The sequence below is a fragment of the Mastomys coucha genome, unplaced genomic scaffold (assembly GCF_008632895.1).
Source record: "Mastomys coucha isolate ucsf_1 unplaced genomic scaffold, UCSF_Mcou_1 pScaffold13, whole genome shotgun sequence".
NCBI classification, from domain to species: domain Eukaryota; kingdom Metazoa; phylum Chordata; class Mammalia; order Rodentia; family Muridae; genus Mastomys; species Mastomys coucha.
The window spans coordinates 80,511,033-80,535,509 of NW_022196895.1; the positions used below are offsets into that span (position 1 = coordinate 80,511,033).

General features: G+C 44.3%; 1 protein-coding gene across 1 annotated transcript in view; it reads right to left on the bottom strand.

Annotated features, from left to right (window-relative positions):
- Positions 1 to 24,477, bottom strand: part of Cndp1 (carnosine dipeptidase 1) — a 41,498-nt gene that overhangs the window by 14,242 nt on the left and 2,779 nt on the right. Inside the window, exons 2-7 of the mRNA XM_031366345.1 lie at positions 17,395 to 17,556; positions 16,211 to 16,360; positions 14,465 to 14,627; positions 12,919 to 13,007; positions 9,381 to 9,581; positions 5,808 to 5,892 (exon numbers count right to left, since the gene is read on the bottom strand). Coding sequence (XP_031222205.1) covers positions 5,808 to 5,892; positions 9,381 to 9,581; positions 12,919 to 13,007; positions 14,465 to 14,627; positions 16,211 to 16,360; positions 17,395 to 17,478 — 772 coding nt within the window. The 5' untranslated portion in view covers positions 17,479 to 17,556. The remainder of the gene's footprint in view (positions 1 to 5,807; positions 5,893 to 9,380; positions 9,582 to 12,918; positions 13,008 to 14,464; positions 14,628 to 16,210; positions 16,361 to 17,394; positions 17,557 to 24,477) is intronic.

The following is a 24,477-nucleotide window of genomic DNA, read 5'->3' on the forward strand; positions in this document are numbered from 1 at the left end:
CCCCCCCCCCAGGCTTGGTTTGGTTTTCCTCCCTACTGCTACCCTTTTTGAGACTGATGCTCCGAACACTGATCCCTTACACTTTCTCTTCCTTCTGGGTGTTGCAGTCAGTCATAAACGCTGGGTGTCTAGGGAGAGGAACTTAGGGTGACTGGTGTTTATTTTAGCATTTAATAAACCAAATTCTGTTACCAAAACACTATTTTCTGTAGGAAAAGGCGATGTTTTAAAAGATAGGATGGCTATTCAAATCACCACACAGAGCATCTCCAAGGCAAGCTGACTAGGAAAAATAGCCAAGTTAAAGAGCTCCGCACACGAACGAGACTGACAACAGATGTCAGTCTTTGGTATCCATACACATGTTCACACACATACACACATACCCCTTACACAGACAAATAGGAATATACATATGTACATATACCCCACATACATATGTATTAGATATAGATAGATAGATAGATAGATAGATAGATAGATAGATAGATAGATAGATAGATAGATAGATAGACAGACAGAGGAATGGATAGATGGATGAATGGATGGAAGGATAGATGGACGGACAGACAGATAGACAGATGATGAAGGATTAAGCCTGGCTAGTACCAATTTGTAATGTATTTTTACCAAAAACATAAAAGCATCACCAATATACATTCACAAAATCTTCCTTGAGCGTGCACCTCTTTGCTTTTCCTCACAGTCTCAGATGCAAGGACTGACAGGGAAATGTGTGACATGGGCCCTGCTGATAACTCCAGCCAGAAAAAAAGCCATGGAGTCAAGCAGTATGTGTCAAGAAGATCTCTGAAGATCTTCATCGACTTAGGAGGAGGAGCCACAGGGAGCCAATGAGACCACATGGCCAGGCAGGGTAGCTGATCCAAGGAGATCGTGTTCATGATGGATACCATCTTGGCACTCAGACCTTTTTTAGAACTTGGCAGGACTTTTGTTAGTTTGGTCCTTTGGACAAGTAGATCTGAGTACTATAGGCATCAAAGGCAGACTAACCCAAAGTACCAGAATGCTGGACAGTAGCATTCTTGATGAAGATGGTGATAACCCAGATGTGCTCAGTGGACCATGCTGGGGTTTGAGCATAACTAGATTTCTTGGCACACACTCGATTTTAAAAGTCTAATATCCGTTCTGCATTGCCATCTTCTCCACTACCACACTGAGAGAAATGCTTGTGGGCATACATGCTGACTGAGGAGGGACATTTTACCCATCTTCTCTTCCCTTGTAGTTCACTCACGTGAAATCTGATTAAGGAGATCCATAGAGGCGTGCCCTCAGGGACCATGGAATGTTCACATCTGCTATTTAGAAGTAATCTTGCCTTAGGGAAACTATATCATTATTCACCACTGGTACATTTGCTCTATCACGAGGTCACCCCTCCCTTCCTGCTCACTTTCCATGGACGCCATGATCCTGAGACCATAAAGTCACTTTGGAAAGTACACGGAGGGGAGAGAAGCTGTCTTGGAAGCCCTCACTGGAAACATCATCATTGCTCCCAGGAGCACCTTAGAATTTTAACATTCTAAATGATATGAGATATTAGGAGTCTGTTATGCCTTTGGCAAGCAGGCTCACACCTCCCTGTAATCTCAGTACTTGGAAGGGGAAGGCAAGATGATTTGAGATCTCATAGTCAGTCCTGTCTCAAAAGATGAGAAAAACAGGGTTGGGGCTAGGGTTCAGTTGATACGGTGCTTTGCCCAGCATTTCTGAAGCCCTGGGCTCCATCTCTAGTACTGCATGAGCTAAGCATAGTGCATACCCATCATCCCAGCTCTCTGGCTGGAGGGTCAAGAGTTCAAAGCCATCCTTGGCTACATACTGTGTTTAAGGCCAACCTAAGCTACAAGGAACCCTGTCTGAACCATACCAAACAAAAACAAACAAAAGCAGTGGAAAGAAAAAAAGCACTCTTGGGTCAATAACCTTTCCACTGTCTTCATGATCTTTAAAAATTGCAGAGTAGAAAATTTGAAAAGGAGAAGCCACGGGTTGCTGGAGATTTATCTGTGAGCACAGTCTTCCATTCTTCCCACTTTCTAACTACCCAACCTATGACTGCTTGAGACAGGGAACTTACTCGATTCGATATTGTTCCCCAGCCAGGGTTAGCACAAACTTTACCCACTTGGTGTTTAGTGAGCATTTGTTACTTCATCATCATGATGGTCAGCAGCATCAAGCCCAATGATGAATGGCAGAGAATGAAGGCAAGAGACTTGCATAAAGCCAGGATGGCTCTGGATTCTCAGCCCCTGGTGAATATGCGTTCATTACCTGTCAATCATCAGGAAGGACATAAGACAACCAGCTCTCCCCACATGTTGTGACCTGATGTAACCCTAAGCCAGTGACTGGACTTAGTCTTCAGCTGAGGATTCTTCACCATAGCACAGCCCAGCCCAGCACGCCATCAAGCAAAATTCCTGTTAGTTTGACCAACATTAGCAATCAACCTTGCATTTCTGTAATTCTGTACAAAGCATTCAGGACATGCATGGAGCACAAAGCCAAAAGGTATGTTATCATGGACTGTTTGGGTTGTACCAAAAGCAGATGGAAATATGACCCATGCTTTTGTTCCATTTATGAACGTTTCCTTAGCAAAGCAACAGATATTTGTGAAGTTAAGTGAAACTCCAGGCTTGGCTTAAAGCCACAAGTCTAACATTCTAACGAGATGATAGACTTTCCCTCAGTCTTCATGTCTGAGGGAAAACTTGAAGTGCATTTCTTGGGATTTAGCAATATGGAGCTGAGGAGAGTGACTTAGTCCCAGCACCCTGGGACTAAGACAGGAGGATTGTTATTAAATTTCAGGCCAGCCTGGGCTACAGTGTAACACTATGGAAAATAAATAAACATTTGATGATGATAAAAGAAAGGAGCAATTAATCTGAAAAAAAAAAAGATCAATTATCCCTGCTCCAGAATATTACATTGTATATTATCTGAATTCTTTAAAGGTAAAAAGGTTATTGCATTCTTGCTGAAATTGTCAAGCATGAGATACTGCCTATATATATTAATGCCTTTGAAAAAATTAAAAAAATACATAGACAATAGGTATGTAGCCAGCTAAGTAATGGATATATTTAAAGAGATAGACATAGATGATGAGAGATGGATAGATAGATAGATAGATAGATAGATAGATAGATAGATAGATAGACAGACAGACAGACAGACAGACAGACAGATAGATAGATAGATAGATAGATGATACACAGATAGGTAGTTAAAGTGTAAAGTAGTTTCACTGTTTAATTTTAATGTGGGGTCATGATGGAGGAAATGCTATGAATAGAGATGCTGATGAGGAACTTGACAAGAGCCTCTAGCAGTCTGGCCATGCAGGTGTTTATACTCTGCCTGCTGCTAACTAGGGCAGGGGGTTGACTAGGGTAGGATTTGGATAATTTATCTGTCCTGAAGGAAAAAGTTTGCATAAAGAGCACAATGCCAGATGTGGCAAACTGAGGTATTGTGCAACCTGAGAACCTTGAAAACAAATCCACCAAGTGTGGCTACACCCTTGTGACTTGTGACAACTCCCCACAAGGACTGTGGAAGAGGCTCCTACAAGCAAGGGCCCTCATGTTTAAGTTTTCCTAGTTTCCTGGGGACTCTACTTAGGAAACATTGGTGCTGACAAGAGCTACCAGATAGGTCAAGCCTGGGAAAATTGGATCTCTGAGAATGCCTCTGTTTGCACAGGCTAGTCAGTTTGCAGGAGGTCAGGAGCAGAGGTTTGGTGAACTGCAGTCAGCAAACACATTGGCATCTCTGTGCCAATCAACCTCGGAAAGTGATGCCAAGTGGCATTCAGATATTTAGCATTATCTTCTCTGGAGTCTTTGGTAAGATAAAAGCTGTTTTCTCTGGCCAGGGCAGACCATTACCCATCTCTGGATACTCCATGCACATCCTACTGTATCCTCAACATAACACTTATGTGCTGGTTAGTTTTATGTTAACTTGACACAGCTATGGTCAGCTGAGAGGAGGGATTCTCAATTAAGAAAATGCCTAAAGAAATCGAGCTACAGACAAGCTTGTGGGGCATCTTCTTAATTGGTGATTGATGTGGGAGGGCCCATTCCATGGTGGGTGGGGTCACCTCTGGTCTGATGGTCCTGGCTGCTATAAGAAAGCAGGCAAAACAAGCCATGAAGAGCAAGCCAGTGAGCAGCACCTTCCATGGCCCCTGCATCAGCTCCTGCCTCCAGTCTCCTGCCCTGTTTGAGTTTCTGCCCTAACTTCCTTCAATGATGAACGGTGATGTGGAATTATAAATCAAATAAACCTTTTCCACAGCTGGAGAGGTGGCTCAGCGCTTCACAGCACTGACTGCTCTTCCAGAGGCCTTGAGTTCATTCCCAGAAACCACATGGTGGCTCACAACCATCTGTAATGGGATCTGATGCACTCTTCTGGTGTGTCTGAAGACAGCGACAGTGTACCCACATACATGAAATAAATAAATAAATAAATAAATAAATAAAATAAATCTTAAAAAAAATTTAAAAACCTTTTCCTTCCCCAAGTTGCTTTTGGGCATGGTGTTTCATGACAGCAATAGTAACCCTCAGAAAACTTACCAGGGTGAACATGTAATGATGCCCACTTGCAAATGGGAAAACTCAAAACTAAATAACTGAAGTAACTTGCTGAATTTCATGCAGCTGATCTGTGGCAGTCCATGACCACAGGTAGTCACTCCCACTAAGAACCTACATGATCCTTGAGTACTGAGGGCTGGGCTGTCGTGGGTTCTATTTATGGCTCAGAGGCAGCTGGGATAGGGCCTCACTCACGACATCACTTAACTCTGTTCTGCGTTGTTGTTACTCCCATTTATCTGCAGACAGAAAGCCCTCCTTTGTATTTGAAGATGGCATCTGTACTTCAGCCGTCTTAGGCCTGTCATTTCTGTCCCTTGCTCTAGAAGCAATGGAGGGAGTCAGGGATCGCTCCTGTAACTTCTTTAGGTCTCTACATTCCCTTATATTTGTGTATGGCTAGATATATCATAATACCCAATAAAAGAAGCTTTGGGGGCTACAGAAATGGACCAGGCAGTAAATACTTGCCATAGAAGCATAGGGACTTGCATTTGATACTTAGACCTATGTAAAAAATACAGATACTGTGCCAGGGGATATGGCACACACCTTCAACTTAAAAGATTCAAGAAGCCCAGGCATCCAGATTTCTGAGTCTGAGATCAGTCTGGTCTCCATAGCAAGCGTCAGGCTAGCCAAGGCTGGAAGAGTGAGACCCTGTCTCAAAAGATAAAAATCTGGGCACAGTGACATGCAGATACAAATTCAGCTCTGGGGATGCAGAGATAAAATGCTCTTGTAGCCTATTCAGATTAGACTACTTGGTAAGCCCTGCATTCCAATATCTCAAAAACAAAAGTGGACAACACCTGAGAAATGAGGAATGACACCCAAAATTGACCTCTGGCCTCCACATATATGCCCACACATGTGTACTGCACACATTTGTGTACCTGCACATATATACATTTATACAAAATAAACAACTTTTAAAAATAAATGAATAATAGAAAATAAGTAAGAGCAGAGTTATCAGTTCATGAAAAGCAATAATACGCAGCATGGGGTTCATCAAGCCTAGAGAGCACAAGGGCGGTGGGGGGGGAGAAAAGGTCAAGCATATAGCTTTCCTATTACTATAAACGGTTCCAGAGATGATCCAGAACCCGAGCAGAACAAACAGAACTGACGTGCAGAATACGTTACTACCTAGAAGAGCAACCAAGTCAGCCATTGGTTCGTTGAGGATGCCGCCAAAGGTTCCTGAGTGGAGATCCTGGTCTCTACACTTCACCTGTAAAGTAGATCGGAGAGAATAGACTTACTCAAGCCGTGGTTCCTTTGCACACCATGGAAGGAATGCCTAGTAGCATCCTTCAGGACTCAGGTGGGTCACCCACCTCCAGGCCTGACCTCACATGACTTGGGACCCTTCATTCCCCAACGACTCCACCAGCACAGATCTATCTAAGATGAGCAGACCATCCCTGGCTGAAGTACTGCTGTTCATATCGATGGCTGCTCCTGGCTTTGTCGCATGCTCTGTAGGTCATGTCTTAGGAGAGTGTTTCCTCCCTCCATTTCGGGGAAGTCTTTCTTCTTCTTTTTTTTTTTTTTTTTTTTTTTTTTTTTTTTTTTTTTTTTTTTTTTTTTTTTTTTTTTTTTGCTTTCAGTGTGATCTCTTTCTCTTTTCAATTATACTCAATTCTTTGATGCATCTCTTAACAACTCTCTCTCTCTTTCTCTCTCTACAATACCCCCGTGTGGTGCGTGCATGCATGTGTGTGTGTGTGTGTGTGTGTGTGTGTGTATTTGTGTGTGTGTGTATTTGTGTGTGTGTGTATTTATTTGTGTGTGTGTGTATTTGTGTGTGTGTGTGTGTGTGTATTTGTGTGTGTGTATTTGTGTGTGTGTGTGTGTGTGTGTGTGTGTGTGCTGGGTATGGTGAATGTATGGGTATGTGTCCACCTATGTGCAAGGATGTGCACTGTGTACAGAGAATTGCACCAGAGAAGAATGTCATTAGGTGTCTCTCTTCATGCTCTCCTCTTTACTCCCTTGAGGTAGGATTTCTCACTGAAGCTGAAGTTCACCATTTTGCCTATGGCATCTGGCTAACCCCCCAATGCTAGAGCTATAGACACCTTCAGTCATATCCAGCTTTACATGGGCATGGCTAATTCAGAACCTAATGCATGCACAGCAAGTATTCTTTTCCCTAGTTTCCCCTCTCATAAGTCTTCTCTGCCTATCGCCTCTACAGCTTCCTCCATGACCGATTTTGTCTCAGAAGCTTGGAGTAGCTCACACAGTGTCACTTACTGCTTCCTACCTCTCAGTTGTCATCCTCGTAGCTCTGAACCTTTTGTCTAAACCCAGACCTAAAACTGGCTGCTCAGAGTGTGAGCTGCTAGAACATACCTCCCGTTTCTGAAGACCTGGAGCGGAATTCAGCACCTACAGTTACATCATCCAGCTTGAGCATGTCGGTTACCAGGTAAGCTTTAAGTATGTCTCTGGTCCCTTTCCTCCTGCCATTCCTGCCCAGAAGTCTTTCCCTGCTCTCACACATCCCTCGTGGAAGACAAATCTCCCGTTTGATCACTTCGGAGTGACGGTTTACTTTTTTACGCACTTCGACTAACTAAATCGTGCTGTGCTGACAGTCTCACACCTGAAATCCTGAGCTGCCTGCCCTGCTACTTCACTGACTATTCTTGGTCCTCATTAGGATGTCTAGTTCCTTGGCCCTTCCAAGATTTACCAAGCTCTTAGCCTTTGTTTTTATTTTCCTCTATTTGTGCTCATGACTTCCAGCGTTCTGTGGTCTCCACTGGGATACATTTTCACTACTCTCTACATCACAGCTAACAGCCTGCATCAAACTACCCTCATACAGCTCTTGGCCTTAGACACAGAACACAGGTACTAAAGCACAGGTATCCATCTACATGGACACACGATGCCACAGCCTTAATACTGCCTGACGTCGTGTGCTCTATTGGGTCTCTTACGGCTGTGCCCATGGTCATCATTTTGCTCTGTGTAAATCTTCCTGCCCGGAGGGTGGAGGATGGGGAGAGGCCAACAGCAAAGCAAGATGCTCCGCCATCTTCACTCTCTGTCTACCTGACACTTTCTTGAGGGAGGCTAATTCCTTCCCTTGACACAGATTTTATCCGCCACCCCCTCAGTGCCTCTGTTCTTCCTCTCTCCTGCCTCAGGAACCTTCTCTGGCATCTGCTCAGGAGCCTTCTCTGGCTCTGATCTGTGCTCCTTCCAGCCGTGACCCCATTGCTTCATCTCACAGCAGCTTTGTTGACAAACACTTCTACCAAGCACCAAGCATCCCAACTTCTGCTTCCTGTTTTCCCAGCACTCCCACATCATCCTTCTCAGTACCTCTGTCTCTTCACAGTGAATTCCCTGTAAGCTGAGGCTGCCTTACTCAGTCACAGACCCCTGGGATTCACATCAGCCCATTTAACAAAGAGAACACACTGTTTTTTTTCCTCTTTTTCTTTTTTCCTCTCCTCTCCTCTTCTCTCCACTCCTCCTCTTCCCCACTCTCTTTTTTCTCTCCATCTTTCACTCTGTCATGAACTACTGGGATGGAACCAGAGGTCTCATGCACACTAGACAACCAAGTGCTTCTTCATGAACTATATCCCAAAGCATTGCTTTCTCAATCATAAAAAAATGCATATTGTCATTTCAAAAAATAAAAAATCATAAAGATGGCCAGGCAGTGGTGGCGCATGCCTTTAATCCCAGCACTTGGGAGGCAGAGGCAGGTGGATTTCTGAGTTCGAGTCCAGGCTGGTCTACACAGTTGAGTTCCAGGACAGCTAGAGCTACACAGAGAAACCCTGTCTGGAAAAACAAAAAAACAAAAAACCAAAATCATAAAGATGCAAGATATCTGTATTTAGTTCAAACCCTGTTTGGTTTGGTTTGGTTTGTCGATACAGGGTTTCACCATGTATTCCTGGGTGTCCTGGAACTCCCTATGTAGACAAGGCAGGCCTTGACCCTACAGAGATCTGCCTGCCTCTCCCCTCCTCCTGAGTGGTGAGGTAAAGGCGTGTTCTACCATGCCTAGCCGGTTAATAAGTCTCAGAAGTCAATTTAACTCTCATAAGTGCCTATGCTTGGATATTTCCATCATGTTCACTAAAGCCTTTTATGTGAGAAAACTAAACTGGCTAACTAATGATCCACCAAGGAGGGACTTCATATTATAAATTATATGTGCTATCATAGGTTGCCTATGTTACTAAAAACAACTTAAAAGGAGGAATAATTCTGGGGTGGAGTGAGAGGATTGTACCAACTTTTGAGAGAGGAAACTAAAGCTCAGACATAAAGACATCTACCCAAGGCTGTGTGTCACAGGATGATGCCTCGGATGCTTCAGCCTCTTGACCATAGCATTATGTTCCCCTGGCACCAAGGCCTGCAGGCATACAACAAGGAATGCTACAATATGCTAGCCTCGCTTCTGACTAGGCAGTCATCTTGGTAGGTTTCACTCCTGCCTTCAGTTCCTATACCCACAGTTCTGAGAGAAACCTGCTGGACCCTAGAGCAAATACACTCAAACATACTCTCTCTAAGACTTCAGGAGTTTGTGAACCACACCCTCAAGCCCCAAGACTTCTGTGATCTCCCAGGCTGTGAGCCCCAAGTGAGAATGTCCTGACTTTATCTTCAAGGTCCTCCGTAATTCACCTATCCTGTCCAGAGCTCCAGTCTCCCTCCACAGGTGGAGCCTACTGGTACCTCCACGGTGAAGTAGCAGTTCCCCCGGGTTCCATGAGTGAGTGCGGGTTTCCTCTGGCTGAGCCACAGGTTGTCTGAAATCACAATGTAGTCCACACTGGAGAAGAAGTGGTCCTTTTCTCTTTTGACAAGCTCCTCCAGGGCAACAGAACCAACTTCTTCCATCCCTTCCAGGATGAGCTTGATATTCACAGGAAGATCCTGGATTAACAACAGAGCATGGAGATTGTACAATATGCTCAAAGCAAGGTTTTTGTTATAAGCTTGTATTTTGATGCCGATACATGAAATAATCATCTCTACTCAACTTGTGGATTGTTTACCCTCCCAGCAGCTCTGTTTACAGCAGCGGAGGAAAGGCAAAGTCAGGCCAGCAGGTAGATTCCACTGTGGTGCTTTGATTTAATGCTAGAATGTGGAGCAGAGACCCTAAAGACGGCAGCACTCATTCTGCAAAGCTTGACTGTGATTCAAGAAGTTGGGGTGGGGGGCTGGAGAGATGGCTTCGTGGTTAAGAGCATTGACTGCTCTTTCAGAGGTACTGAGTTCAAATCCCAGCAACCACATGGTAGCTTGCAACCATCTGTAATGGGATCTGATGCCTTCTTCTGGTGTGTCTGAAAATAGCTACAGTGTACTCATATACATAAAATAAATAAATGAATCTAAAAAGAAGAAGAAGAAGAAGTTGGGGTGGTAGTGTCGGCTCTTTGCAGGCAGGTAGCTATGAGGAGAGAAGCCCGGACCTTCTGGGTCTCTCTAGGGCTGATCGGGATGGCGACCTGAAAAGAACTACACTGGACCCTAACCCTAGGGTTAGGGTTCTCAATATCAGGGTTAGGGTTAGGGTTAGGGTTAGGGTTAGGGTTAGGGTTAGGGTTAGAACAGGAGCTGCTTTAATGTGGCAGTAATTTGTTTATATAGACAGGGCAAGGAGGTGGGGATAGGGGTATGTGGTGAGATGACATATGGGGTAGTGTGAGATGACAAGAGATATGGGGTGACTTCATGGGGCCTATGGAAATTTTAGACGTCAGCGGTAGCTAGGCAGAGGTGATTTCATCTAGGCTGTGTTGAGTCATTCTCAAGTGGAAGGGAATGACTCTTCTTGAAAATCGAGCCAGGCTCGGGGTTGTCTTCAAGGCCCAAATCAAGGTAGGATGGGACAACATGGTAGGATTTGACAGGAAGGGATGGGACAGAGGTATACTTTCCATAGAAGAAAGGAACTCCATGGGTGTGTGTCCAATGTGTGTGCATGATATTTGTGTATACAGGTGTGTCAGGTGTGTGCACATGTGGGTACATACATGTGGAGGCCAGAGGTCCATGTCTAGTGTTCTCTTCATTTATTCTCCACCTTAATTTCTTTCTCTTTCTTTCTTTCTTTCTTTCTTTCTTTTTTTTTTTTTTTTTTTTTTTTTTTTTTTTTTTTTTTTTTTTTTTTTTTTTTTTTTGGCTTTTTTCCTAGACAGGGTTTCTCTGTGTAGCCCTGGCTGTCCTGGAACTCACTCTGTAGACCAGGCTGACCTTGAACTCAGAAATCTGCCTGCCTCTGCCTCCCAAGTGCTGGGATTAAAGGCGTGCGCCACCTTCACCTTAATTTCTAAGACAAGTTTTCTCACTGAATCTGGAGCTCACCTGTTTGGCTATATTGGCCAGCCAGAGGGTTGTGAGATCTTCCTGGTCCCCAAACTCTGGGGCTACAGGCTTGGACACCTGGCCTTTTACATGGGTCCTTGGTATTTGAACTTGAGACTTCATGCTTGCATGACAAGTATTTTACCAACTGCATGATTGTCCCAGTTCATCTAAAGAGTGTTTTCAGGTTTGATTACAAATTGCTCTTTGGTTCCTGTAATTCTGAGCATGGCAGAGGAGAATTATTTCCTTGAGAGACGGCTAGGCCTCAGGATAAGTTTTGTTTCAAGAATGTTATTTTTCAAATGTGTTCAATCTGCTTTGGAGTTACACAAAGTCTTTGATGGCTCAGCAAAATGGATCTTAGGGTTTTTCTACCCTGGACTTGGGATGCAGTCTTTAAAGTTTTGATGCCTGCTGTCTGACCAATTTGTGTCTCTTTGAGAGCCAAGGTGAGAGATTAGGGGTTTTCTCCCAGAGCACAGAGGAGGCTTCAGAGAACTCTCATAGTTACATGCTGAGACATGGCACGGTGCTAGAGAGTATGTCAGGCTGCTCGTGAACCTTGTCATAGGCTGTGTGTGTGTATGTGCATTGTATGCATGTGTGCATGAGTGCACAGATTCACTCAACCATGCATGCTTTTGTGGAGAACAGAGGTCAACATCGAATCTTTCCACCTGTTGCTCTCCATCTTATTTTTTTTTTTTTTTGAAAGAGTTTCTCATTGAACTGTTTACCAAGTCTGGCTGGTCAGCAAGCTCCCAGGATCTACTTGTCTGTCGGACCCTGGTACTAGAATTATAGAAATACATCACCTCATCCAGCATTTTACAATGGGCGAAATAACGTCACCTTGTCACCTCGTCCAGCACTTTACAGTGGGTGCTAGGGACCTGAGCTCACGTCCTAGGTTGAAGTAGCCCCGGAACCATCTCCCCAGCACTGAATTCTGTTTTATCATGTGTGTATGTGTGTGTGTGTGTGCACATGTGTGTGTGTGCGCACGTGTGTACATACATGTGTGTGTGCATGTGCGCGTGTGTGAGTGTGCGTGTGTATATAAGTGTGCATATGTGTGTGCGTGTGTGTGCGTATGTGTGTGAGTGTGCATGCATGTGTGTATGAGTGTGCATGTATGTGAATGTGTGTGCGCATGTGTGTGCGCATGTGTATGCATATGTGTGTGCGCATGTGTGTGCATGTGTATGTGCATGTGTGTGAGTGTGCATGTGTGTATGTGTGTGTGAGTGTGCGAGTGTGTGTGCACATGTGTGTGCATGCATGTATATGAGTGTGCATATGTGTGTGCATGTGTGTGCATATGTGTGTGAGTGTGCATGCATGTGTGTATGTGTGTGTATGTGTGTGTGCATGTGCATATGTGTGCATGTGTATGTGCATGTGTGTGTGCATGTGTGTGCGCATGTGTATGCGCATGTGTGTGAGTGTGCATGTGTGTATGTGTGTGTGAGTGTACGAGTGTGTGCGTGTGCGTGTGTTATGGTTGGGGGGGGCATGTACATGCTGCAGCACACATGTATCAGATGTAGTTTTCTCCTTCCACGTTGTAGGTCCTAGGGATCAAAACCAGGATTGGCAGCAAGTGCCTTCACTTGCTGAGATCCATGTCCTGTTTTGATGTGGCTGATGTTGCAGGCTGGAATCCATGCTTCGAGGACGATTGCCCTCTGGTTTATATTCTGAGTTTGTTCCCTGAGTTTCCCAAGGTTTTCCTTTTCTCTCTAAAACAGCTGGGGCATAATACATGCTCAAGATTGTTGTGGAAAAGTACGCAGTGCGGTGCTCTGAGGCCGGGGTAAGAACTCCAAGTGTGTTTGCTTAGATATACTTGCCTCACAGCCGGCAGCTCTCTCAAGCACAGCCGGCCACCTACCTGCTGCAGAGCTCTGAAGGTGCTCACAGCATTAATCCAAGCCAGGACAGGGCCTTTGTTGTCTGTTGCTCCCCGTCCATACAGTTTCCCTTTTAAAATGGGAAAAGAAAAATTTCAAAATGGTACAGGGATGTCTGCCAAGTTACATAAGCTATAGGAACTAAATTCTGAGATAAAAGACAATCCATACCTGTGTTAGAAATTTCTACAAAGTCAAATGACTGAACTTTGTGATTATGATTAGTTAAAATATTGCAGACCAAAGCCAAACATTTTGGGATATTTTCAGTCCTCTTGGGACCCATTGGTTTTTCACCCCTTCATCTGACCTGAACATCCTTATGAACCCCAAAGCTTGGAGAATGTAGGTTAAGTGGACCCCAAGTTTCACCAGTCCACAAGGAAAGCATACCATCATCATATAGCACCTGAAACCTATGCAGATTTTTTTCCTGACTTATGTGACCCACATGTGTGTGGTCTCTGGCAGTGTATCTGTCAGAAGTGATGACTTTCTTTGTTCTCAGACAACCACTTCTACACTAGAGCATGTTCTTTTGAGAACTGTGATCTGCTTTCCTGGGCCATGATCATTCACATTTGGCTCCAGAATAATGCATCCTCTAAAGAGATTTGTATTGTATTGTATTGTATTGTATTGTATTGTATTGTATTGTATTGTATTATGTGTGGATGTTGTTTTGCCAGCTTGAGACCCTGTCTAAAAATCCCAGCAAAACAAACAAAAGAGATGTAAGGCATAAATTCTTAGATACAAATAGACTGCTGAACATCAGTCACACGACAAGCTACTTTCAGCACACACAGCTACTCTTTGACAAACTCAGCTCTCTTAGACGAACTTGTCCAAGTTCCTTGATATTCCAGAGAGTTTGGTGCTGAACAATGCCCAGCATAGTCTCTCATGCTGACCTCAGTAGATCTGTCTACTGGAAGAATAATGAAATAGAGATGTGTGTCTGTCTCTATTGAGTTTTTTTTTCTTCTTTTCCTTATAAAATACAAATTAGGTATGCTTAAAAAAAATTGTGATCTAGACAACTGTTCTCACTGGCCTAGAACTCCATCCCACAGGGTCACAAAGACACAGAGTTCACAGTTCCTTCCACAAATGGAAGGAAATGAACTTCTCTGACATGAAGACAGGATTTCTCTAATCCTCTCTCTGTATAGTGTGTGTGCGCGCACCCTCGAGTGTGTGTGTGATGAAATCTAGGACCTGGAGTATGTAGGTCAGGCACTTTACTACTGATCTTTATCTCTGGTCCTTTCCCCCCCACACACACTTTTTATTTTGAGATATGTTCTTGCTCATTGTCCAGGCTGGTCTCAAATTCACTTTGAATGATAGGTTCAGCTTGAAACTAGGATTCTTTCTCCAGCCTCCTAAGTATCTGGGCATAGTCCTGAACCTCCAGATCTAGTTCTGCTCATTTTTAACCATAGTTAAAAACCAGGACAGTCTTTGATGCTGTGTCAAGCCTTGTCACAGAAAGGCTCCACCTAAGGACCAGATGATACTGACCATCCACCTCTGTCAGTGTGTAGGGGTCCGTGAGCCACCCATCATCCTTCTGAGCTGGCTGCACGTCGAGGTGCCCGTAGAAGCATACGGTGGGCTTCTTGGGATCATTTCCCAGCTCGGCCAATAGGATAGGAGGTATGGGAAGACTCTGACCATCAGGCATCTGTGGAACAGTGGATCACAACATTAAAACAAACAAACAAAACTCAAAGAGAACCTACTCTCTCTTCTAAAATATTCAAAAACAGAGTCCAGTCTACTCTATCCTTGAGTTCCTATAAAGCTTACATTGTTTTTTTCTGAGCATCCCTTTCCCCATCTCTGAAGTGCATACAATGGCTGGCTATGTGACGCATGCCTTTATTCCTGGGTCTAAAGAGCTGACGCAGGCAGGTCCCCATGCCTTTGTAACAGCCTGGTCTAGAGAGTGAGTCCTAGGCCAGCCAGGACTACATGGTGAGAGTCCTAGGCCAGCCAAGGCTACAAGGTGAGAGTCTGTCCAAAACAAACAAACAAACAAACAAGCAAACCCACAAAACAAAAATGTATACCATGATATCCTTCTAATAACTAGCATTATTGGAATATAAATTATTACATTCCATTAAAAAATTGGAATTATTCATATACAATGCCAAATTGTATATAGTTGCTTGGAAATTTTCTTCAAGAACTCAGATTTCAAATGGCTTGAAGCAGCAGATTTTCCAAATTCTGGAAATCTAATCTTTGATGATTCTAAAGTTCTTAGTGCTAAAGGAGGAGAGACTGGATGCCTTAGTGCAGATCTGCCATGGTAGAATGACAGGCAGTTCTAAACAACAGTTCTGTGCTACCTGGGTTTATATTAACTTGACACAAGCCAGAGTTATCTGAAAGGTGCGAATCTGAATTGAGAAAATGTCTCTGTAAGATCCAGATGTGGGGCATTTCTTAGTTAGTGATTGGTTGTGGAGGACCAATCCCACTGTTATCCTGAGTACACTGTAAGAAAGCAGGCTGAGCAAGCCCTGACATTAAGTCAGTAAGCAGCACCCCCCCCCCACACACACACACTCCCAAGGCTTCTGCATCAGCTCCTGCCTCCAAGATTCAGTCCTGCTTGAGTTCCTGTCCTGACTTCTTTCAAAAATGAGCAGTGAGCTGGGCGGTGGTGGCGCATGCCTTTAATCCCAGCACTTGGGAGGCAGAGGCAGGTGGATTTCTGAGTTCGAGACCTACAGAGTGAGTTCTAGGACAGCCAGGGCTACACAGAGAAACCCTGTCTCAAAAACAAACAAACAAACAAACAAACAAAAAACAAACAAGCAAAAACGAACAGTGATATGGAAGTGTGAGCCAAAGAAGCCCTTTCTTCCCGAGCTGCCTTTTGGTAATGGCGTTTGGAAACCCTAACTAGGCAGGTTCCAGGGAAAGAGCACACTGTTCAAGTGGTGCTTTCGGGGACCCTCCTGTGCACGCAAGGAGAGGCAGGGTGACGTGGAGAGAACTAGAGGAGCACGTCTTCCAATAACAAATTGACCCACACTCATGGCTGCCGCTTTCTTCTCCTGCCCCCAGTCCTGCTATGACCAGAAGTCCACAGCACAGTCTCATTTTAGACTAGATGGGATGTTTTATCCTTAGGGGAAACCTGGACTCTGTGGGGATTGAAGTGAGGGCCTGAGTAAGTTCTTCTCTTGACACCACCTAAGGAAGATGGCCATAGATGTGGAGTCTCCTGAGCTGGAAGGAGACCCCTGGTACCTGCTGAGAACCCAAGTCTACGGAATCCACTCCAGCTCCCAGGCTCCGGAGTTTGTCTGCAGCCAAGGCCATCATCCGGAAGAGCTCCTGTCTGAGACGAGGCACGGGCTGCACAGAATCACTCTCAATGGCCACCCACTCCTTCAGGGTCTGTGAGAAAACACAAGGAGGGGGTTATCAGGTAGGGCACAAGAGCCCTTGTCCAGTTGGGTAGGGGCTGATGGGAGCCAAGCCCCAGATGCTCTTCAGTTCATGAAATTCTGCAGCTTAGTTTTAAAACTCAAGGCTGCTAAACAGCAAGTGTCGGCAACATTTCTGCTGTGAAGATTTCACAAGTGTGAGAACCCTAACTCCATCCCGCAGACCTGGCTTTGTAAAACGTTAGCTGGACAGTGTGGTGCATGCTTGTAGTCCTAGAACAGGTAAGGCAAAGACAAGCGGATCCCAGAGTCTCAATGGCTACCCAGCTGAGGCTGCAGATCCCAGAGTCTCAATGGATACCCAGCTGAGGCTGCAGATCCCAGAGTCTCAATGGCTACCCAGCTGAGGCTGCTTGATAAGAAGACCCTGGTTTCGAGACAAACAAATAAACAACAACAAAACAAAACAAAAAATAACAAAGCGAACAGCACCTGAAGAAATCATGCAGTGTTGACCATTGGCTTACACATAGACACAGACACACAAACACAAGGCAGACAGACATGCAGGCAAAACACCAATGCATATAGCATAAAAGATAAAACTTAGGCTCTTCTTGCTCCCAAGGTCTCTTTCTACTCTTCTCCTCCTGTACTCTTCTCCCCCATGTATCCACCCCACATCCTAGTTACCAGGCTGGTGTTAGGAAGGAAGCAAGGACTATCAATGTTGGCACTGAAGTATAAAAGATTCTTCTGCTCCATCTAGGTATCTCTGGCAACTAAGGAATATTGTCAGTGGGCTAGAATAATCATGATCTCCACAGAGGTGTTGTGACCATCAACCAGGAACCGAGGGTGTCTTTCTAGAACCCAGGACTAAGGGATCTCTGCCACAAATCTAATGATCCCTGATGTTTTATCCTAGTAAGAAGCTATCACCATTTTGAATGGAATCACATCTGCAGGCACAAAATCCCACATCTCCCAGTAAATTGCTGCCACCAGGTTCTGAAGGGAACAAACAGAGTTGGCTTCTCCTACCTGCACAAACTCATCCTGGTGGTGGTCTATGTACTGGAAGAGCTTCTCCAGCAGCCCAGAGTGTGGAGAAGATGAGGAAAACATTTCCTGCTTCAGCCGCAGCAGCAGTGCCAGAGAGATGAAGTCTGTGATTGGACCTCAGCAGCGTGCTGAGAGAGAAGCCTGTGGGTTGGCAACAATGAAAATAAATGCCAGCCTTGGGCTTCTGACCTTTCGTAAAATTGCTACCCAAAGCTGCCGCTCCACATGACTTGGATTAAAGTCACCAGAGATGGTCAAACCAGAAATGTGTCTTCTTACCCCATTACTCACATGCTTCCTTTTCAAAACGAATGGATTTTTAAATACTTCTAAAGATTAAATTTTAATTTAGCTAATTAAAATTGTTATGGGTGTGGGCATTTTTCTGCCTGTCTGGCTGTGTACCATGTGCATGCCTGGTGCCTGTGAAGGAGAACATTAGACCCTATGGGACTAGGTTACAAATGGCTATGAGCTGCCATCTGGGTACTGGGAATTGAACCTGGGTCCTGTGGAAGAGCAACCAGTGCTCTTAACCACTGAGCCATTGTTCCAGCACCACCATCATCTCCTCCTTTTCTTGTTTTGAGGACTCCATACATGAATGCTTCATCTACATCCCTCCCTCCCTGCCTGCTTGCCCTCTGCCTCCTCCCACATCCCCCCTTCTAGAAAATTCATAATGTCTTCTAGAAAATTTATAATGTTTTCTTTGCTTCTCTCTCTCTCTTTCTCTCTCTCTCTTTCTCTCTCTCTTTCTCTCTCTCTCTTCCTCTCTCTCTTTCTCTTTCTCTCTCTTTCTCTCTCTCTCTTCCTCTCTCTCTCTCTCTCTCTCTCTCTTCCTCTCTTTCTCTCTTTCTTTCTCTCTTTCTTTCTGTTTTGTTGTTGTTTGTTTCTTTGAGACAGGTTTCTCTGTGTATCCCTAGCTGCCTTGGAACTCACTCTGTAGACCAGGTTGTTCTGGAACTCAGAGATTCACTTGCCTCTTCCTCCCATGTTCCCAAATGCTGAGATTAAAGGCATGAGCCAGTATCAACTAACAAAGGCATATGCTGCATTGATTGATTGATTGATTGATTGGCCAGAGTTTTACTGTATAGTCCTGTTTCTCTTGGAACTCATTCTGTAGACCAGGCTGTTTTTGAACTCAGAGATCCACCTGTCTCACCCTCCCTTCTTCTTCTTCTTCTTCTTCTTCTTCTTCTTCTTCTTCTTCTTCTTCTTCTTCTTCTTCTTCTTCTTCTTCTATGTCTTAGTGACTTTTATATTGCTGTGACAAAACACAATGAGCAAGGCAACTTATAAAAGAAATTTAATTTGGGGGCTCACCATTCTAGAGGATTAGAGCTTATGACATTATGGCAGGAAGCATGCCAACAAGCAGGCAAGCATGGCACCGAACAGTGTCTGAGAGCTTATATCTGATCCACAAGCAGGAGGGAGAGAGAGCTAACTGAGAGCAGCATGGGCCTTTGAAACTGCAAAGCACCTCCATGACCCCATGACCCCATGACCCCTCCTCCAACAGGCCATGCATCCTAATCCTTCCCAATCAGTTCCACCAAATCAGTGTTTCTCAACCTGTGGACTGAATACAACCTTTCACATTATTCCCCTAGGACCATTGGAAAACACAACTATACATTATGACTTATAACAGAAGCAAAATTACAATTTGAAGTAGCAACAAAAATATGTTTATGGCTGCGGGTCCCTACCTCATGGGAAACTACATGAAAGGGTCTCAGCATTAGGAGGTTGAGGACTCTGCAAGAACTGTTTCCAAATACATGATCTTACGGAAGGCATTCTCATTCAAACACCTGTAACCCACTGAATTTGTTTACTATTGTTAATATGTACACACATCTAGCGCTGACCACATAGGATTGGACAACCCATCTAGGAGCTTGTTCCCGGAGGAAACTGATTCTCCCACTCTTAGCAACCATTTGTGCTGGGGTCCAGCCTTGACATGAGTCGGGGGGGTCATCAAGGACTAGGGATACCTGGGTAGGCAAATAAGAAAACACATCAATTGAGCAAACTGACAGGCTTGTTCATGCCATGAGAGCTTTCTGAACTCTGGAGTCAGAATGCTCATTGTCTTAGTTAGGGTTTCTATTCCTGCACAAACATCATGACCAAGAAGCAAGTTGGGGAGGAAAGGGTTTATTCAGCTTACTTCAAGCAGGTCAGAAAGCAGGAGCTGATGCAAAGGCCATGGAGGGATGTTACTTACTGGCTTGCTTTTCCTGGCTTGCTCAGCCTGCTCTCTTATAGAACCCAAGGCTTCCAGCCCAGGGATGGCACCATCCACAAGGGGCTCTACCCCCTTGATAACTAATTGAGAAAACGCCCCACAGCTGGATCTCATGGAGGCACTTCCCAACTGAAGCTCTCTTCTCTGTGATAACTCCAGCCTGTGTCAAGTTGACACACAAAACCAGCCAGTACACTCATATCGACTTGACTCAGCCTCAGTCATTGATTGAAATCATACAAAGAAGTTGTGTTACAAAGTTCATAGGTAGGGCTATGGGTAAATAGGTAGTTCATAGGGTAAATGCTTCTCTAGTTCCCTGTGTCAACATTTGTGTGTGTGTATGTGTGTGATACAGATAAGTACAGATTTAGAACAGAAAAAAAGGGAACTATAAAATCTCAAACATAAAAGTTTTGCAGCAAGCACAATATTTTTTTTATCTTCTGACCTCCAGTCTCTGGTGAGGTCTAGGGGCAGCAGTATTGCAGTTATAAAGTCAGTATCTTTCAGACATGTGTGAGACATTATGGTTTCATAAAAGGGCAAACACGAGGTCACACTGCTAACCTTGCAGTCTTTGGATCTCAAATCCTGGTCAAACATCCAGGACCCCATCTGTCTGTCTACAAAAACATCCTCACTTAACCCGTATGGAGAATTCCTAAGGGGCTGCCACTACCATCCCTGAATCCAAGGAACCCATTGTTGACTTTCTGGGAAATACCTGTATGTTATTCCATTCTCAGTTTTGTAATAAGAATGTCCTGTTTTATTATACATAATTGAGATTAGGGAACAACTGCAGATTTACTCATCTCTGCCCAAGGCTCTAGGTTACTTTCATTTCCACCTTGAGTGAGTGACCATAACATATATCTCTCTTGAATTCATGAACAGCTTTCACTTTAATATTATTGGTAACATCTGGTTCCTGGATATCAAGCAGACTCCTACTAGTTCTTGCCAAGTCACCAAGTACCAATTTAATCAAGGAAGGAGAAAAGAGAAGGAACAGTAAATAAATAAGGAGAATGATAAGTAGTAAGAATAGTTGCAGAAATGACATCACGAGGTGCTTGTGCCAAAGAAGCAGGCCTTGGGGCCTCTCAGTCCTCACACTGGGGTTCACAGGAAGCCATAGCCTTGCATTCTGAAACACGGTACCCCCCGGCAAGTTTTTCGTCCTTGTCATCAGGGGTTTCAGGCATCTCAAGCTTAATGTGTGTTGTCTCCAACACACTTGTGGCTCTTCACACGTGACCTTGTTGACTTTCCTGTCCATGTTAGCATGTCAGCTGGTGTTGTCATGATAGCCGACTTATTCAAGCAGCCATATCGCTGAGCCTTCATGGGAGTATACTCCCCGTCAGGTTTAGGGGACACTATCTAGAGCAGGCACCATAGTTGTCTGGCTCTTACAGTCTTTCTTTCCCTCTCTCCCTTAATGTTTTCTAAGGCTTGGGTACAGGGCTACATTGTAGATATATCTAAGACTTGGGTACAGGGCTACATTGTAGATATATCTAAGGTTTGGGTATAGGACTGTATTATAGATGTATCCAAGGCTTGGGTATAGGGGTTACATTGAAGATTTATCTAAGGCTACATTGTAGATGCATCTAAGGCTTAGGTATAGGGTTGCATTGTAGACTATCAACTTGGGCTTGGCACTCTACAATCCCTTGTTATCTGCATTTTGACCAGCTGTGGACTTCTGTTACAGTCTTCATCTGTAGCATAAAAGAAGCTTCTTTGAGGCTGGAAAGATGATCAGCAGTTAAGAGCACTCACTGCTTTACCTGCAGAGGACCTGGGTTCAATTTCTAGCACTCACATGGCAGCTCATGTCTGTAACTCCAGTTCTAAGGGATCCAAAACCCTCACACAGACATAGGTGCAGGCTAAACACCAAGGCACATTAAAAAATTTAAAAGAGACACTCTTTTAGGAGCAACACTTATCTGCGGGTATGGGAATGTTTGGAATGTAGTTTGCAATTATGTTTGTTTAGGGAAATGATGACAGTAAATTCTCCTCTAGGATCTATGACCTCTTTAGCCACTGGCAGCCAACTAGGCTAACGTTACCAGGTATGAATTCTTCCCATCGAGCAGGCTATAAGGCTGATCACATAGCTGTTAGTTACTCTAGAGGTGAGAGCATCATTTTTGCATCCTCAAGGATCTCTTGAAGGTCTAGCTATCACTGAAGTTCCCAGGCTCCACACCTGTGTGGGATGACTGGCCTCTCCTCTCCCTTGGCAGCTTGCATAGCACCTTCTGATACCAATGGACTTTAATGAGACCTCAGAGGCTTCAAAGTCATCTTGTATACCCAGAGGAGACGTGGATGCTAGTGGTAACTGCGGCAGTCACAGAGTTTGTCTTTAAGCTGGGAAACTCAAGTTATTCCTGTAATACAATCTAACTCCTGGTTTATCCTTCATAAAGGGAGCCAGTTCTGAAAGAAAGGTAGGAGGGGCTTAGCTAGCGAAAGGGGGGAGCACCAGGTGAAACCAAGCAAATGCACATGGAAAAACCTCATAATGCCTAAATCCTGTGCAGAATGGTGGGGTTTCCTCCCCAGTTTCTACAATTGGAGTGTCCTAAAACACAAAGAGAAGAAACTTAGAAGTTTCCCTGTTGTAAGTAACACTGAGAGGCAGCCACAGCTGGACTAACCTCTGTTTCCGGTCTGTGTCTCTCACTCTGTCCTCTGATGTATTCCTTCTCTCCCCTCCCTGGTCTCTAAAGAGGTCCTGTGCACAAGCCACCGTCCCCCATCTTCTTCCCAGTCCTCTAATCTGTCATCCCCACCCTTGGGCCACTCCTGGGGAATGACTCTACCCTGATGTCCTTGGATACCTTTGGGGAAAAATCTCCCCCTTGGCCTGGACACAATCCTAAGTCAAATTGACTGAGTCTGCACCTGGGTGGCACACTTAGAACCTGTCTATAACATAATAAAATAAAATAAAACACAAATCAACAAGGGTGCCAAGATAGTGCCCCTAAGGAAAAAGAAAACCCACAACTCAGTGTTACATGTGAGTAGAGTAGCCAAGAATCAAAGTTGGATAGCAGGCGCTAGCTAGTGCAGGGACGGAGAAAGTGGACCTTTCATGGGCTGATGGTAAAAACAGCCGGGTCATCGAGCAAAGGTGCTTCTCATGGAGGCTGACAACCTGAGTTCAAGTCCCTAGACTGCCACACAGTGGGAAAAAACAATCCATTCCCAATCCTCTCTCTCTCTCTCTCTCTCTCTCTCTCTCTCTCTCTCTCTCTCTCTCTCTCTCTCTCTCTCACCCCCTCCCTCCCTCCCTCCCCCCCCCACTGTTCCGAGTAAATAGACATAAAAACAAATAGCAAAATGATACAACCCTTTGAAAAAACAGTCTGGCCTGATGTGGTGGTATATGCCTTTGATCCCAGCACTCTCAGAAGCAGAGGCAGGCTGAGGCAGAGGCAGATCTCTGTGAGTTCAAGGCCAGTCTTTTCTACATAGCAAGTTCCAGGACAGCCAGAACTATATAACAGAGATACTCTGTCTCCAACAAACAAACAAACAAACAAAACTGAAAAAGAAACCCTAGAAGCAAAGCGGTTTGACTGTCTGCCCTGCACCTAGTTAAACATTTTTCTTCTATATGACCCAACAATTCTACTCTGAGTCATATACTCAAGAGAAATAAAAATGTTACACAAAAAATAACTTGAAAAACTGGGTACAGCAGTGTTATTTATAGTAGGCAAAAGGCAGAACCAGACCAAGAGGCCATCATCAGATGACTGGATAAAGAAAGGCTCTGCATCCCTGTAATGAAATATTATTTGGCTGATGAAAATGATAAAGTACTTGGTCATAAAAAGTATTAGTGGGGTTGGGAATAGCTTCATGGGTGAGCACTTGCCTTGACAATATAGTGCTGAAAGAAATAAGCCAGACATAAAGGACTTCTTATTGAATACTTCCCTTTATAGAAAAGACCAGAATAGATCAATACATGGAGACAGGAGCCAATGAGTAGTTACGAGGGTGAAGGAAGAAGTCACTGCCAATGAGGAAGAAGTTTGTTTTTTTTCAGTGAGAACAATCTAAAATGGACTGTGGTAATAGTGATTCAATCCTGTGAATATACAAAAACAAAACAAAACAAAACAAAAAACCCAGAACCACAAATAGTTGAACTGCATGCTTCGCCTGGATAAATTGTATGTGCATTAATATACAGATGTAAAGTACCTGTCACCCACATACCACTCAATTGAGTATTACTGAGTGTGAGACACACGTAAGCCGAGGTTGAGCTTTGCTCTAGGTGGAATCACTTTCGGCCAGTAGGTGGCACTGCTGGCCTGTTCCTGTCTTCTCACTCCAGACACAGCTGGTTCAGCTCCATCCAAATCCCAAGGGGTAAATGAACCAGTGGGAAACAACCAGGGTAGCCTTCCACAAACTTGAAAGAAAACTGAGCTCAAGTGCCAAGGAGAACTCAGGCTGGCTCTCTGAGACTGCAAAATGCCGACATCTCCCCCCCTCAGTTCTGGGGATAGACCAGTGCCGTGTACAAATGTCATATCATCAAGTTGCATCTCTAATCTCAGACAGAAAGATTCTTGGCAAGCCATTGTCTAGATTAACACTGGAATTTATTTCTCATCCAGTCGTTACTAAGAAGGTTTTAATTAAAATGTTTTTATTAATTCTTTGAGAATTTATGTAATTTATGTAATTTAATCATGTTCATTCCTAGCCCTTCCCCTAATGCCTCCCAAGTACACCTCACCTTCCCCAAT